Here is a 17866-nt window from a genome sequence, read left to right on the forward strand (position 1 = left end):
ACTAAATGCATGCTATTCAACCGATCACTGCCCGCACCTGCTCGCCTGTCCAGCATCACTACTCTGGACGGCTCTGACTTAGAATATGTGGACAACTACACATACCTAGGTGTCTGGTTAGACTGTAAACTCTCCTTCCAGACTCACATTAAGCATCTCCAATCCAAAATTAAATCTAGAATTGGCATCCTATGTCGCAACAAAGCATCCTTCACTCAAGCTGCCAAACATACCCTCGTAAAACTGACCATCCTACCGATCCTCGACTTCGGTGATGTAATCTATAAAATAGCCTCCAACACTCTACTCAACAAACTGGATGCAGTCTATCACAGTGCCATCCGTTTTGTCACCAAAGCCTCATACACTACCCACCATTGCGACCTGTACGCTCTCATTGGTTGGCCCTTGCTTCATACGCGTCGCAAAACCCACTGGCTACAGGTTATCTACAAGTCTCTGCTAGGTAAAGCCCCGCCCTATCTCAGCTCACTTGTCACCATAGCAGCACCCACTCGTAGCACGCGCTCCAGCAGGTATACGTCACTGGTCACCCCCAAAGCCAATTCCTCCTTTGGTCGTCTTTCCTTCCAGTTCTCTGCTGCCAATGACTGGAACAAACTGCAAAAATCTCTGAAGCTGGAGACTCATATCTCCCTCACTAGCTTTAAGCACCAGCTTTCAGAGCAGCTCACAGATCACTGCACCTGTACATAGCCCATCTATCTACCTACCTCATCCCCATACAGTATTTATTTATTTATCTTGCTCCTTTGCACCCCAGTATCTCTACTTGCACATTCATCTTCTGCACATCTACCATTCCAGTGTTTAATTGCTATATTGTAATTACTTCGCCACCATGGCCTATTTATTGCCTTAACTCCCTTATCTTACCTCATTTGCACTCACTGTATATAGACGTTTTGTTTTCTTTTGTTCTACTGTAATATTGACTATGTTTTGTTTATTCCATGTGTAACTCTGTGTTGTTGTATGTGTCGAATTGTTATGCTTTATCTTGGTCAGGTCGCAGTTGCAAATGAGAACTTGTTCTCAACTAGCCTAACTGGTTAAATAAAGGTGAAATAAATCAAATAAAATAAAAACTCCAGACAAGCTTCAATGCCCTACAACTTCTCCTTCCGTGGCCTCCAACAGCTCTTAAATGCAAGTAAAACTAAATGCATGCTCTTCAACCGATCGCTGCCCGCACCTGCCCGCCCATCCAGCATAACTATTCTGGACGATTCTGACTAAGAATATATGGACAACTACAAATACCTAGGTGTCTGGTTAGACTGCAAACTCTCCTTCCAGACTCACATTAAGTATCTCCAATCCAAAATTAAATCTAGAATCGGCTTCCTATCTCGCAACAAAGCATCTTTCACTCATGCTGCCAGATAAACATTATTTGGAGTGTGTGGAAACTGAGGAGTTAGAATTTCATGCACCTGTTTCTTGATGTTTGTGTCCCAACTTTTGACAGTTCTCTCATGGGACGCCAAGATGATCGTGCTGTTGGCGAATCACGGTACACTAATCCTGTCATTGTGTGTCTAGGGAATATCAATCAAAATCACCATCATCAGGCCTCCCGAGTGGTGCAGTGGTCTAAGACACTGCATCGCAGTTCTAGCTGTGCCACTAGAGATTCTGGTTCGAGTCCAGGCTCTGTCACAGCCGGCTGTGACCGGGAGACACATGGGGCGGCGCGCAATTGGCCCAGCGTTGTCGGGTTTAGGGAAGGATATGGCCGGCACGTCCTTGTCCCATTGCACTCTAGCAACTCCTGTGGCGGGCCGGGCGCGTGCATGCTGACACGGTCGCCAGGTGTAGTGTTTCCTCCGATACATTGGTGCGGCTTGGTTCTGGCTTAAGTGGGCATTGTGTCAAGAAGCAGTACGGCTTGGCTGGGTCGTGCTTCGGAGGATGCATGGCTCTCGACCTTCACCTCTACCGAGTCCATATGGGACAAGACTAACTACCAACTGGAGAGAAAAAGGGGTAAAAAAATAAATAATAATAATAATTTTAAAAAATCATCATATATTGAAATATCTGACAGGTTTCCTGCTGCTCCAGGACGTTTGGTGGCTGGTTGAACCACATGTTTCTCCCACACCACCAACTCTAATAACAGTCCAGTTAATAAGTTATTCATATAACAACTTGTTATGTGAGTGTCATTGTACTGCAGTGCAATTATCCAGCCACCTTTCCCTCCACTAGACTGGTCCATTTCTAGCTCAATGATGGAGACAGATCAGTATTTGGGCCCATGACATACTAGGGAAGGCAGATATGACCATATTATCATTCACATATTTTTGCTACAGTGTGCACCAATGAACATGAACCTTGTCTTTGACAGACATAAACTAGGGAGGAAAATGCCATGCATCTGAATCAGGAAACAGCTGGGGCACGTGGGTGATGATGAAAAGAGAGAGGAAAATGGGTTTAACTTTGTTGATGTAGCTTGAAAACAGTTGAAACTATTGGAGAAAAACGAAAAAAAATGTAATCTCAATTTACAAACAGATGGTTCCATCCATGTAATATATGGAAACATTGCAAACATTTACTCTTTCTATATAAAAGTAGGAGAAAATATTGAATAGGTGGAGGTTTACCTGTAATGGGGTACTGGTAACACCTTCAGCACATACTTGATCTTCACTAGCCTCTCCTCCAGCTGAATCACCACAGCTTCCTAGTGGGAAAGATGTTGATACACAAAGCAATATGCCCTATTTATGCTGGGTCACGTTCAGTAGTCTGTAAAGGAAGAAACCACATGGAAAAAGTGGTAATCAAGTTAGGTTCAAAAAACGGATTATCACCAAGTCAAATTAATGTATTGTGTTATAGGTTTCATGAGGCTTGTATCTAAATCAAAGCAGATCATTTTTGTGTTCTATACATCAGTTGGGCTCTCTCTAAGCTTCAATATAAGGCCCTAAACCTAGCACAAAAGTGCATCCGTGTAGCTGTGTGGGCTAATAGAGTCAAAATGTTTGCCTTGGGGTAAGAAGCCAATGGTAGAGCCAATGGCAAGTTGAGGAAAGTGTTATCTTCTTAACATAGGGCCTAGCCTATGTTAAAAGTGTAAAAAAAAAAGGTACAAAGTGTTAAGTCTGTGTTAATAGATGCTTAAAATGCTTAAAAGTCCAAAAAGCTATTGTGATTGTGTTGAATTGTGTTAATAGTGGTAATATTTAATTCAGTAAAGACATTTGAAGGCGGCATAATTTACCTTGTCCCACCGCTCAACTTACCCCATAAGTAAGTTGGCCAGGAGATCGCTTTTTTTGGACAAGCTTTTGATTATTTCCAGGGATACATAACATTCAGAAATATACAGTGAGTGTACAAAACATTAGGAGCACCTACCTAATATTGAGTTGCACCTCCTTTCGCCCTCAGGACAGCCTCAATTAATTGGGGCATAGACTACGCGGTGTCGAAAGCATTCCACAGGGAGAGGTTCCACAGGTTTTGTCATGTTAGCTGGAATGCCTTTGGGTGGTGGATACACACGGGAAACTGTTGAGCGTGAAAAACCCAGCAGCGTTGCAGTTCTTGACACACTCAAACAGGTGCACCTGGTGTAACAGGGTTATGTTGGTGATTCCCCTTGCCACTTTATTGTTAAGCCAATGGGTTTTTGGTTTTAGTTTTGTCTTGCCTTCACCTACTCAACATGGCATCTTATTGGCTGGTTTGCGTAGCTTGCTTACGAGGGAGGATGTTTCAGTTAGAATCCTCCCAGTGAACAAGCACCAAACCAACGGTAAATTGTTGATTGCAAAGCACTGTACGTCAAAAGTGATTTTTATACTACCAAGTGATGATTTAAATGTGCAATTTATATCAATTTGTTTGTAAATGTTATTCGAACATCACACATGAGATGCAGCGTTTTTTGGAGAATATTTGTTGTGCATTTTGTTGTAAAGAATTCCTGCCAGTACTAGCTAGCAACTTACTGTGTCTGGTGGGGGAGGTTCATATATTTTGTACAGTGCGTGAGTGCAGAGTTGGATGATGAGCCGTGCATTGCATGACGTGCAATTTTGTGCTTTTCCTATCAGAATAAATCTCCATGACTGGTGCTACACGTTGGAGTTCGTGTCAGTGATTGATTGTACACAACGCAAGCAGAGTACTGTTACACTGGCACCTACTACCATACCCCGTTCAAAGGCACTTAAATATTTTGTCTTGCCCATTCACCCTCTAAATGGTACACAATCCATGTCTCAATTGTCTCAAGGCTTAACAATCATTATTCTCCTCCCCTTCATCTACACGGATTGAAGTTGATTTAACAGGTGACATCTACAAGGGATCATAGCTTTTACCTGGTCAGATGATGTCATGGGAAAAGCAGATGTTCATAATGTTTTGTATACTCAGTGCATGTACATATCTTTGTCAGAAAGAATACTATATTTCCCTTGATGGAGTGATGCTGAATGTAACAAATTGCTCAACTTACCCGACTCTCCCCTACTCACAGCATATTTGTCATAGAGCTGGTATGAGAGGAGAAGATTGGGCAACTGAAGTAGGCCTTGAAGAGAGAGCTGACAGGGCGACTGTATGCAGATCTGGGGTCACCTCACTGTCAAACTCACCCGTTTGGAAACAAACACATTACACTGCTGTACTTGACCACACACACTCACGCTCGCACACACACATACGAGACACAAACACACACACGCTTACCTTAGTTTCTGTGTGTTGGATGACATCCCAGATAGCCTGTAGATCCCATCTACAACCCCATGCTTCTCAATGAATTCACTGCTGCTTCACAGCACCTGAGGAACTGAGAGGCAGACAAGATGATAATACTACGGAACTGACAGGATGGGGCTTGCTGTACCCAAAGAGGGCAACGCCATGACAGTGCTCTCGAGTGACTAGATGTTCTTAACCATTCGGCCATCAGATTTGACACCAATGCTCCTTATAGGACACATCACTGCACTCTATATTCTTCTGTAAACTATTAATCTCTGTAAAGCTGTTGCAAGACCCAATGGTTGATGCATATTTATGAAACCCTCTTAGGCCTCACTCCCCCCATCTGAGATATATACTGCAGCCCTCATCCTCCACATTCAACACCCATTCTGCCAGTCACATTCTGTTGAAGGTCCCCAAAGCACACACATCTCTGGGTCACTCATCTTTTCAGTTCACTGTAGCCAGCGACTGGATGACAAGCTGCAAAGTTTATTGCAAGATGTCGTAATGTCACACAGAAAAGCCATTTCACACAGAAACATTTCGTCTCGGAGTTGTGTTGTGTCTTTCCCTTTGCTGTCCAAGAATAGACAAATCTCCTCACGAAGCTCGAAACATCTTTGAAGCACCTTTCCCTGGCTTAGCCATCGCACCTCTGTGTGATAAGGCAAATCACCATGCTCCGTTTCTAACTCCGTCAGAAATGCCTTGAACTGGCGGTGATTCAAACCTTTGGCTCTGATAAAGTTAACTGTGCGCGTGATGATGCTCATTACATGCTCCATTTTCAAGGCTTTACCGCACAACGCTTCCTGGTGTATGATACAATGATAAGCTGTCAGCTCACCTGTCGCGTTTTCCTCTTGCATCTTTTCCCGTATCTTCGCCACCAGTCCGCTCCTGTGTCCACACATCGCAGGTGCTCCGTCGGTTGTCAAACCCACGAGTTTTTCCCAAGGCAGCTCCATCTCATTTACACATCTTGACACCTCTTCATACAAATCATGCCCCGTAGTTGTGCCATGCATAGGACGTAAAGCCAAAAACTCCTCTGTCACGCTTAGGCTGGAGTCCACTCCGCGGATGAAAATTGACAACTGGGCAATGTCAGAAATGTCGGTGCTCTCATCCACAGCCAAGGAATATGCAATAAAATCTTTTCCCTTTTTCACAAGCTGCTCTTTTAGATTGATGGACAACTGGTCTACTCTCTCGGCAATGGTGTTTCTGCTCAGACTCACATTTAAAAAGAGTTGCCTTTTTTCTGGGCAAACTTCGTCACAAACTTTAATCATGCAGTTTTTGATGAAATCCCCCTCCGTAAATGGCCGGGCTGATTTAGCGATCTCTTCTGCCAAAATAAAACTGGCCTTGACAGCAGCCTGGCCTTGTGATTTGGCTTTTTTGAACAGAGCCTGTCGAGATTTGAGGCCTCGTTTTAATTCCTCTGCCTTTTGTAGCCTTTGTTCCATGTCCATATTCTTGTTTTTGTCCGCGTGTTTCGTTTCATAATGTCGTCTCAGATTATACTCTTTCAGTACCGCCACACTTTCTCCACACAGAAGACACACAGGTTTTCCAGCTACCTTCGTGAACATATACTCCGACTCCCACCTTGTTTGAAACCCCCGGTTCTCAGTATCCACCTTCCGTTTTGCCATTTTTGATGGGTATCTGAAAGTTAATTTTACTGTGATGCTGACGACTGCTGTGCCAATAAATATTGAAATGAAGCAGCCTACTGCTCGGTGCGTCACCTTTGCATTGTGGGAAATGTAGTATTGGTGCGTGTAAAAGATCTGCGGGCTGCCGGCTTGCTGCGGGCCGGTTCTAATAATAAATCAAGATCATCCCAGGGGCCGTAAAAAACCTTCTTGCGGGCCGGATGTGGCCCGCGGGCCTTGACTCTGACATATGTGCTCTTAGGCCTCACTCCCCCCATCTGAGATATATACTGCAGCCCTCATCCTCCACATTCAACACCCATTCTGCCAGTCACATTCTGTTGAAGGTCCCCAAAGCACACACATCTCTGGGTCACTCATCTTTTCAGTTCACTGTAGCCAGCGACTGGAACAAGCTGCAACAAAGTGTTTGAACAGTCTAACTGGACAGTTTGGACAGTCAAACTGGACAGTCTTATCTCAATCTCTTCATTCAAAGACTCAATCAAGGACACTCTTACTGATAGTTGTGGCTGCTTTGTGTGATATATTGTTGTCTCTGCCTTCTTGCCTTTGTGCTGTTGTCTGTGCCCAATAATGTTTGTACCCTGTTTTGTGCTGCTACCATGTTGTGCTGCTGATATGTTGTGTTGCTAGCATGTTGTTGTCATGTTGTGTTGCAACCATGCTGTGTTGTCATGTGTTGCTGCCATGCTATGTTGTTGTCTTAGGTCTCTCTTTATGTAGTGTTGTCTCTCTTGTCGTGATGTGTGTTTTGTCCTATATGTTTATCTCGTCCCCGCCGGAGGGCTTTTGCCTTTTGGTAGGCCGTCATTGTAAATAAGAATTTGTTCTTAACTGACTTGCCTAGTTAAATAAAAGTCAAATAAAAATGTAAATCAATCTTGCTGGCATATTACATAATTTATGCAGTAGAGTCTAGCATTTTCTGGATGTATGGTTCTTTCAAGACAACTGGGAACTCTAAAAAGAAGGTTGAATCATGACGTCCGTGATCTTCAGGTCAGAGCTCTAGAAAGACGCCTGAGTTCCTGACTTGGAATTCTGAGTTGGAAGACCATTCAAAACCTATTTTCCCAGTCGGAGATCGTTTTTTTCCAGAGTTCACAGGTGTCTTGAACTCACTGAAGTCCGAGATTTCCCAGTTCCGAGTTTTCAGTTATTTTGAACACAGCAGATGTAATGCTGGATTGACAGCATGGCCAAGGTAATCAACAATTTCTAGCCCATTTTGTTGAATGATTATCCTTTTAAGCTTGGAAAAGAGACCCTTAAACCCAGACTTGGACCACACACCCACTTCACTGAAATACATGTTAGTGATTGCTTTGCAACGCTTGCAGTTAGCCACTGATTCCTTCCAAACCACTCATTGTTGAATATGCGATTTCCAATTTGTGTGTAATGTTTATGTCCAATAGTCGATGGGCACCGATACGTTTTATCTATTTCTCTTCATCATTTCTCTTCATATGACAAGGATTTAGATTGTTGACTTGATTAATGATGATGACTGCAAGCTTGCAAGCTAAGATTTTTAAAGTATGATGTTGACATCAGTCCAATCAAAGCTATGGTAGATATGTGATTTGACGTCATTTTTATTTGTGGCCATTTGTGACCTTGAGAATTTTTGGACGGGCACTTCTAATGTAACTCTATGGCACCACCCAAGGGGCTTGAATGTTCTAGCTATACCCATAGACTCTGCGGTGACGTAGTGTCCCCATGAGTGACGGAACACTGAGCCAATCACGGCACAACTAGAGAATATTACCAAACCCTACGCTCCGTATTTTCCGCTGGCTGCCCCAACGCCACAAAAAGCACTGAGCTAGGCTGAAACACCTTCATTTCGGAGCTGCCTTACTTAAGAAAGCATAAAAGAGACCATGTTTGTATGCTGCTTTACTAACTCAATGAATTATACAGTTGAAGTCGGAAGTTTACATCCACTTAGGTTGGAGTCATTAAAACTCGTTTTTCAACCACTCCACAAATTTCTTGTTAACAAACTATAGTTTTGGCAAGTCGGTTAGGACATCTACTTTGTGCATGACACAAGTAATTTTTCCAACAATTGTTCACAGACAGATTATTTCATTTAAAATTAATTGTATCACAATTCCAGTGGGTCAGAAGTTTACCTACACTAAGTTGACTGTGCTTTTAAACAGCTTGTTTGGCTGTTAGAATGTCATGGCTTTAGAAGCTTCTGATAGGCTAATTGACATAATTTGAATCAATTGGAGGTGTACCTGTGGATGTATTTCAAGGCCGACCTTCAAAATCAGTGCCTCTTTGCTTGACATCATGGAAAAATCAAAAGAAATCAGCCAAGACCTCAGAAAAATTGTAGACCTCCACAAGTCTGGTTCATCCTTGGGAGCAATTTCCAAACGCCTGAAGGTACCACGTTATCTGTACAAACAATAGTACACAAGTATAAACACCATAGGACCACGCAGCCATCATACCGCTCAGGAAGGAGACGCGTTCTGTCTCCTAGAGATGAATGTACTTCGGTGTGAAAAGTGTAAATCAGTCCCAGAACAACAGCAAAGGCCCTGTGAAGATGCTGGAGGAAACAGGTCCGAAAGTATCTATATCCACAGTAAAAGTCCTATATCGACATAATCTGAAAGGCCGCTCAGCAAGGAAGAAGCCACTGCTCCAAAACCGCCATGAAAACGTCAGACTACGGTTTGCAACTGCACATGGGGACAAAGATCGTACTTTTTGGAGAAATGTCATCTGGTCTGATGAAACAAAAATAGAACTGTTAGGCCATAATGACCATTGTTATGTTTGGAGGAAAAAGGGGGAGGCTTGCAAGCCAAAGAACACCATCCCAACTGTGAAGCGCGTGTGTGGCAGGTTCATGTTGTGGGGTTGCTTTGCTGCAAAAGGGACTGGTGCACTTCACAAAATAGATGGCATCATGATGGAGGAAAATTATGTGTATATATTGAAGCAGCATCTCAATACATCAGTCAGGCAGGAAGTTAAAGCTTGGTCGCAAATGGGTCTTCCAAATGGACAATGACCCCAAGCACACTTCCAAAGTTGTGGCAAAATGGTTTAAGGACAACAAAATCTTGGTATTGGAGTGGCCATCACAAAGCCCTGACCTCAATCCTATAAAAAATTTGTGGGCAGAACTGAAAAAGTGTGTGTGAGCAAGGAAGCCTACAAACCTGACTCAGTTACACCAGCTCTGTCAGGGCCAAAAATGGGCCAAATTCCCCAAACTTATTGTGGGAAGCTTGTGGAAAGTTAAACAATTTAAAGGCAATGCTACCAATTACTAATTGAGTGTATGTAAACTTCTGACCCACTGGGAATGTGATGAAAGAAATAAAAGCTGAAATAAATCACTCTACTATTATTCTGACATTTCACATTCTTAAAATAAAGTGGTGATCCTAACTGACTTAGGACAGGTACTTTTTACTCGGATTAAATGTCAGGAATTGTGAAAAATTGAGTTTAAATGTAGTTGGCTAAGGTGTATGTAAACTTCCGACTTCATATATATTTTCTTTGCATATTTTGCAAACTAATGTGTGACATGTATTAATGCCAAAATAAAATGCAAAACTGGCAACAACAACAACGGTAACGTGACCATGAGGATTTCATAAACATTTACACAGCCCCATTAATATTCTACGCGGTTTTGTTTTCTTCATTGCATTTAATTGTGCTTTATTGTTTCACTCTTTGAAGTGTATTGCTTTACTGTGTTATACTGAGCTGTTTTTTGAGCCATTCTGCTGGATCTGTAACGATCGTCATTGGAATGAGACCAATTGTTCATATTGGAAATTGTTCATATTTAATGTTCACAAAAAATACTTAAACAAAATGACAAACTGAGAAAACAAATGCGTACAGTTCTGTCAGGTAAACAACCTAAACAGAAAATAATCACCCACAAAACACAGGTGGGAAAAGGTTACCTAAGTATGATTCTCAATCAGAGACAACGAACGACACCTGCCTCTGATTGAGAACCATACGAGGCCAAACACATAAACACAACATAGAAAAAAGAACATAGACTACCCACCCCAACCAAACTTAAACAAAGACATAACAAAGGAACTAAGGTCAGAACATGACAAGATCAAACTGTCACAGTAACTCCTCTTGAATTTCAGGGTGACATAGAGGTAAAAACAAGAATAAGAAAGAGTAAGAGAGGTAAGAGTATTCCTATCTTCACTTTGCACCGGCACATCCAAGAAGCAATAACCTACCGACTCTGTTGATTAGCAAATCAGTGAAACAGTAAATCACTCAAACTAATCATATCTATTTAGCTATCTACAGCAGGGATGGGCATCTGGCGGCTCGCCTTTTGTCGGCCCACGGATCAATTTCCAAAAACTGAAGAAATATATGCACCTATGGCCCCAAAAAGGCCAGAGCTGGCACTGGTTGCATGTGTGGGTATGTAGACACGCTAGCCATTGCGGATCCTCATGATAAAATCACATTTTTTGTGGCCCCCATCAAACTTGCCCATCCTTGATCTATACTAATGTTCTTTGATTCAGATTACCAGTTTGATCCAGTACCGGTGCAGTGTCAGTTTAGACAACGTACACAGTAAAAGCATAGTTTGCAGATGTAAAATGTAAAGCTGTATGAGCATGTATAGCCTATTACACTGAAACAAATGTCATTGCCTAGTTGAGTTGACATAACTAAACATTTTATTGCAGCAGAGTAACGTGAAAATATAAATTGGGAAATCAAGTTGTTATTAACTAGACCTAATATGAGACTGTCCCTTTGGAAAGAAGTGACATCCCAGCTAGTGTGGGTCTAACTATACAAAACACATTCTAAAAGGATCCTATAAATTATTTATCTAAAAGCACAGACTGACTCTTTCATGAATTTGTTTTTAATGAATATAACATGTTTATGATTTTGTTGGGCAAAAACACATTACCAGTTGTAAATAGGTTGTTAAAATGAAAGTGAGGAGCCATCAACAGACAAAGCATTTCACAAATCAATTGGGAGAAAAATATTGTAAAATGTCTCTGTACCTTCTAAATACCGACCACATTTTCACATAGAAAGTATGCAATTATGTCCCTATTTATTCCACCTGGCCTGAGACAACATAACACTTGTGTGTGGATCCAAGGGGTATCGGGGTACAACATTTTGAGACACTGGACTCTCTCCTATGTGAGTTCTCTGATGTGACTTCATACTGGAGCGCCGGGTGAAGCATTTACCACACTGTGTGCACTCGTAGGGCTTCTCCCCGCTGTGGACCACAGCATGTCTGATCAGGTTCCACTGCTTGGTGAAACTCCTGCCACACTGTTCGCAGGTGTGCGGTTTCTCTCTGAAACGCCTCTCAGTGGTGCCGCCCGACCTCCACTGAGTCCTCATTCTCTTCACCATGTTAAAACTACTGCGACTCAGGCTGTATCCAGAGAAGGTGGAGGTGGTGGCCATGTTTGACCCTGTCATGCACTCACTCATTCTCACTGTTGCTTCTGAAGCCCTGTGCTGATGCTGCCTTGGCTGTAGAGCTAAACTATTTCCATCATTATTAGAGTTCAGCCGGTCAATGCTCTGTTCTGCTGGCATCTGTTGTCTAGTCTCATCAGCCAATGTCCTGACATGTCTTTTCATGTGTGCTGCTGCACTGAACATGTCAGCATGTGGTTTCCCTCTAGAGTGAACCGATGGCCCTACATCATCTGTCATAGTAGGAACGGATGGCAGCCCACAATGAGATGGGAAAAAAGAGATATTCTGAGAGTACTCTTCTGAGGCATGAAATGAGAAAATTTGATGGCCATCAGGGTCAGTGTCTCTGCCTGGATCCACAGAGGTCCACAGCTGCCCATCAGTCTCATCCATGACAAACTGGTCAGGTCCTGTGAGGGCCGTGGTCTGATCCAGCTCCTCCTCTTTCTCATCCTTCACCATCACTAGCTCTTGTGAGTCCTCATCTGGCCGGTGCTGCTCTGTGCTGAAAACGTCTGTAGATGTGAGCTGGGGTGTGCCTGGTTCCTCTGGACCATCAGAATTGGGGTAATGTTCCACTGAGTCTTCAGGAGATATGTTGGGTTGTGTGATGAAGTCCACATCACAATGCCGTTGCTCAAAGGATGGTGGTTGCCCAGGCTTGGAACCAGACTCTAAAGATTTAAGATAAAACATTACAACAGTTGGAAAACAGGACTGCTTTAGAACTGACGGTTTAGCTGAAATGAAGCCAATGAACACGCATACCACCACACACACACAGTCTTCCATAGGCAGACAGAGCAGTACCCCTTATGGTCGCACCCACCCTCTCCAGTGATCCTGAGCTCTTCCTGAGGGTCCGTTTTCCACACATCCTCTGCCGTCTCCTCATCTTTGATCAGTATTGGTTCAGTCTCTGCTCTCTGCTCCACATCTGTAGGCTGTAACAGGGGACTGGGGTTATCACTCTGGACACACCATATCTAACACTTCTCATACCCATGAATCACACAAAAGCAGTAAAATCTCCTGAAAATCCAATAACAGAATTGATGCCGGAGGTCAGGTCTTTGTAATTGTAAAAGGGGATGCATCACACCTGGGGTTGAGAGTCCTCTCCATCTCTCCACTGTGAGTTACTCCTCTGCTTGTTCAAAACAATCTTGACTGGATATGAAGATCTTGCTGATGCCATGGGGTAAAAAACTGGAAAATAATTGTATTGGGTTGTATTAAAACATAGTAAAACATTTGGGTTTTGTACATGCAATCAATTTATCATGAATAAAACATTACCTTTTCTCCTGACTCGTGTCTTCTTCAGCTCCCCCTCCATCATTTGACACTTCCTTTTCAGTACATCAATATCTCGCTGGCTTTGGGTCATTTCCAAACGTATAACTGCACAGCTATCATCAACCCGTTTGTTTATTTCTGCTACAGCTGCTTTAGCTAATACCTCCATAATAGATACCAACTGCGCCTGAAAATGGCAGCTGGCCATCTTGTCCAGTCCAAATGACAGAATTTGTATTCTCTGTGCTAAGTAAAGTCTCCAATTTCCGAGCTAATGTGCAACAAACAATCAGTAGATGTTGACAAATTGCAACAATATTGCTTGTGAGATGCGTGCGCAATTGCAATCGCGCTTCCCTTCAACACGTGACATAAATATGTACTACCGTAAATATAAGACTGCAATAGCCCTTCAAAATTTGTATAATTATCACCGGCCTTGCCTGGCCAGGTAAAAACGAGGTTCTGTTCTAGTCTGCATGTAGAGAGTGCAACTAGATTAATGTAAACTTAAAATAAACGTAATTGAATTATATATTTCAAGTAACTATTGCTTACTACATTAACTATAGCTGATTAACATTGAGGTTATTCTCTTAGGGTTTTTAAGGCACACATATATACACACTGAGTGCACGAAACATTAGGATGCCTGCTCTTTCCATGTAATAGATTTCATCTGGATAGTCTAAGACCCCTTATTGATGCCACCTGTTTAATCCACTTCAATCAATGTAGATGAAGGAGAGAAGACTAGTTAAAGAAGGATTTTTAAGCCTTGAGACATGGATTATGTATGTGTGCCATTCAGAGGGTGAATGGGCAAGACAAAATATTTAAGTGCCTTTGAACATGGTATGGTTGTAGGTGCCAGGTGCGCTGGTTTTGAGTGTGTAAAGAACTGCAAAGCTGCTGGGTTTTTCACACTCAACCGTTTCCCGTGTGTATCACGAATGAGCCACCACCCAAAGGATATCCAGCCAACTTGACACAACTGTGGCAAGCATTGGAGTCAATAAATCAAATCGGCCAGCATCCCTTTGGAATGCTTTTGACACCTTGTAGAGTCCCCGCCCCGACGAATTGAGGCTGTACAGAGGGCAAAAGGGGGGGGAAGTGCAACTGAATATTAGGAAGGTGTTTCTAATGTTTTGTACACTCAATGTAGTGGTATTAGATATAAAGTGTATGCATATCAGATAGTGTATAAGAAGATAGCGAGTAGTTGATTGAGCAACATGAGACTATGCATAAAAGTACAGTAGTACTGATATGTCTGTGAGAGTAAGTGAATTATGTGTGTGTGTGTGTGTGTGTGTGTGTGTGTGTGTGTGTGTGTATGGAGCAATGTGCATACAATGACTGTGTGTACACTGTGTGTACACTGACTGGGTGGTTGTTCTCTACAGGAGAGGAAGTAGAGCTGACTTCATCACCCACACCAGTTCACTGGAGCAGTGCAGGTTCACCTCCAAGACTAGAACAGGACCCACACAAACACACCTGTAGAGCGAGATACGGAGAGATAAAGTGTAAGCATGCATGCATTGTTGTGACGACTCATCCATTCTTGATTAAATGATTTGTATATGTGGAAGTTGAAGAGTTTGAATGACATGCACCTTGATGTTTGCCCCACATTTTGACAGTTCTGTCATGGGACGCCACGATGATTGTGCCGTTTGTGAATTGCAGTACACTGATCCTGTCACTGTGTGCCGAGGGAGAATCCATCCAAATCGTCATCATTGAAAAAAGAAAATCAGTTTCAGAGGAAAAGAGAGACATTCTCCAGGAGTTGACATTGGGTGGCTGGTTGAATCACATGTTTCCCTTGGAATCTCCACACACACCCAACTCTGGAGACAGACACAGATTAACGATGCAGTTAATACATTATTCATATAACAACTTGTGATTCACAAGATGTTTCAAAATGTGTATGTGAGTGTCATTGTACTGCAGTGCAGATACCTCCCTCCACAGTCAATGCCGATATCCAGCCACCTTTTCCCTCACTAGTCCCGTCCATTTCTATCTCAATGTCACCACATGATGACAGGTCAGTCTTTGGGCCCATGGCATTCTAGGGAAGGCAGATATTACCATCCATCAATGGCCGAAATGCCAGAGGGGCTGGTCCATTTTTTGTGCAGTGGGCATATAAGGGATCCCTAAGAGGCTTTAGCCTCTTAAGGATCTGCCACTATTTTTCAATCGCCTAAAATGACATAACCAAATCCAACTGCCTGTTGCTCCTGAAGCAAGGATATGCATATTCTTGGTACCAGTTGAAAGGAAACACTTTGAAGTTGTAGAAATGTGAAAGGAATGTAAGAGAATATAACACAATAGATCTGGTAAAAGATCATGCAAAGAAAATAAAAAAACTTTATTTTCTATTTTTTTGTACCATCATTTAGAAATGCAAGAGAAAGGCCATAATGTATTATTCCAGCCCAGGTGGAAGACAGTCCCGTGGAAGACACCGATCCCAAAGAGGTTTTAACATGCCAGTGCAATTTTTATTTGATTGGCCTCCATTTAGGTTAGGCTATTTGATCTGAGAAACGTGCATGATTTAAAAAGTGTCCATCTCATTACATTGTCATTAATTTTCTCTCCAGCCTGGAGGTTACATAAAAGTTCACATGCTCTTTAAGCTATATCTCCTACGCATTGCGTCTCTCCAACAGCACTCTGGAGACACATGCTGTGAATAGACAACACAAATATTTTGCTCCCCTGCCTTTGACAAAGTGGGCACTGCTTATCAAAGGAAGGCTTGGAAAATGCTGCCCTCGTCAATCTGCCTCCAAAGGCGGCCGCCTAATCCTGCCTAATGGGCGGGCCGGCCCTGGACAAACAACACATGGTACACACACATTATTACTTGGTACACCAGATCTAGACTAATAAATACTGACTTGAAATGTACATAACTGATTAAATTGCAGTTCGAAGGATGACACACAAATTCTTGGGATGTTGGCCAATGATGAAAAAAGCACTTGACTGCTAGGTGAGCAGAAAGGACAGGTTGTGCTTGGTGGCTTCTTGGTGAGTTTACCAGCAACATACCAGACAATTATTTTTCCCAAAGGCTGCAACACCTGCCATCCCCCCCCCCCCCCTTGAGGCCCCCACACATGCATATTTTTTTTATTGAGGCCCCAATTATTATGGAGATCATGATCATTTTGCTCACAAAAAAAACGAGTTAGTAACAAACATCTGCCTGTTTTATAAATGGTAGGCCTACCACATGGATGGGCATTCATAAAAGTCCATTGCAGGCCTTACACTGTAAGCTACACCCCAGTAAGACGTCTATATTTGGTTCAGAATTGGTCCGGTCTGGACTGGACTTGATTTGGTACAAACATACACTATATATACAAAAGTATGTGGACGCCCCTTAAAATTAGTGGATTTGGCTATTTCAGTCATACCCATTACTGACAGGTGTAAAAAATCTAGCACACCGCCATCCAGTCTCCATAGACAAACATTGGCAGTAGAATGGCCTTACTGAAGAGATCAGTGACTTTCATTGGACTCTGGAGCAGTGGAAACATGTTCTCTGAAATTATGTATCAGGCATCTGGCATTCAGAGACGAATCTGGGTTTGGCGGATGCTAGGAGAACGCTACCTGCCCCAATGCATAGTGCCAAATGTAAAGTTTAGTGGAGGAGAAATAATGGTCTGGTGCTGTTTTTCATGGTTCGGGCTATGCCCCTTAGTTCCAGTGAAAGGAAATCTTAAAGCTACAGCATACAATGCCATTAGATGATTCTGTGCTTCAAACTTTGTGGAAGGCCCTTTCCTGTTTCAGCATGACAATGTCCCCGTGCACAAAACGAGGTCAATACAGAAATGGTTTCTTGAGATCGGTGTGGAAGAACTTGATTGGCCTGCACAGAGACTCAACCCCATGGAACACCTTTGGGATGAATTGGAAAGCCGACTGCAAGCCAGACCTAACTTCCCAACATCAGTGCCCGACCTCACTAATGCTCGTGGCTGAATGGAAGCAAGTCCCCGCAGCAATGTTCCAAAATCTAGTGGAAAGCCTTCCCAGAAGAGTGGAGGCTGTTATAGCAGCAAAGGGGTATTAATGCCTATGATTTTGGAATGAGATGTTGGACAAGCAGGTGTCCACATAATTCTGATCATATAGTGTAGATGTCTATAAATGACGTCTTTTCAACTTTAATTCAGAACAGAAAATAAACCAGATTACAACGTTTGGAAAATACATCTTATCAATGTCTGGAAAATATGTATTTTCAACGTCCGGAAAATGTATTTGACCTTTCATTCAGAACCTAAAATGAACCTAACTTCAATGTCTGGAAAATACGTATTTTAAAAAATTATAATAATAAAAAAATGTATTTTGCTTATTGGGACTCTTCTAGTTTTGCAGGGGTATAGTAGGGCGATTTTTTTTTATCTCACCTAAGACCGGGCCTTTGTGCATGTGCTTTTTTCATCATTGGCCACCGACCCAATAATTCTTATGTCAGCCTTCCAACTGCAATTGAATCAGTTATGTACATTTCAAGTCAGTATTTATCAGTCTAGATTTGGTGTACCACATAATAAATGTGT

General features: G+C 42.5%; 1 protein-coding gene across 1 annotated transcript; it reads right to left on the minus strand.

Annotated features, from left to right (window-relative positions):
- Positions 1 to 10252: 10252 nt before the first annotated feature.
- LOC139376232 (uncharacterized) lies at positions 10253 to 15159 on the minus strand. The gene is made up of 6 exons (XM_071118547.1): positions 14873 to 15159; positions 14640 to 14753; positions 13251 to 14339; positions 13054 to 13160; positions 12781 to 12895; positions 10253 to 12625 (listed from the first exon to the last, which is right to left on the minus strand). The coding sequence occupies exons 3-6, from the start codon at positions 13456 to 13458 to the stop codon at positions 11562 to 11564; spliced, it is 1494 nt and encodes a 497-aa protein (XP_070974648.1). The 5' UTR covers positions 13459 to 14339; positions 14640 to 14753; positions 14873 to 15159; the 3' UTR covers positions 10253 to 11561.
- Positions 15160 to 17866: the final 2707 nt, after the last annotated feature.

This window comes from Oncorhynchus clarkii, chromosome 20 (genome assembly GCF_045791955.1).
Source record: "Oncorhynchus clarkii lewisi isolate Uvic-CL-2024 chromosome 20, UVic_Ocla_1.0, whole genome shotgun sequence".
NCBI lineage: Eukaryota > Metazoa > Chordata > Actinopteri > Salmoniformes > Salmonidae > Oncorhynchus > Oncorhynchus clarkii.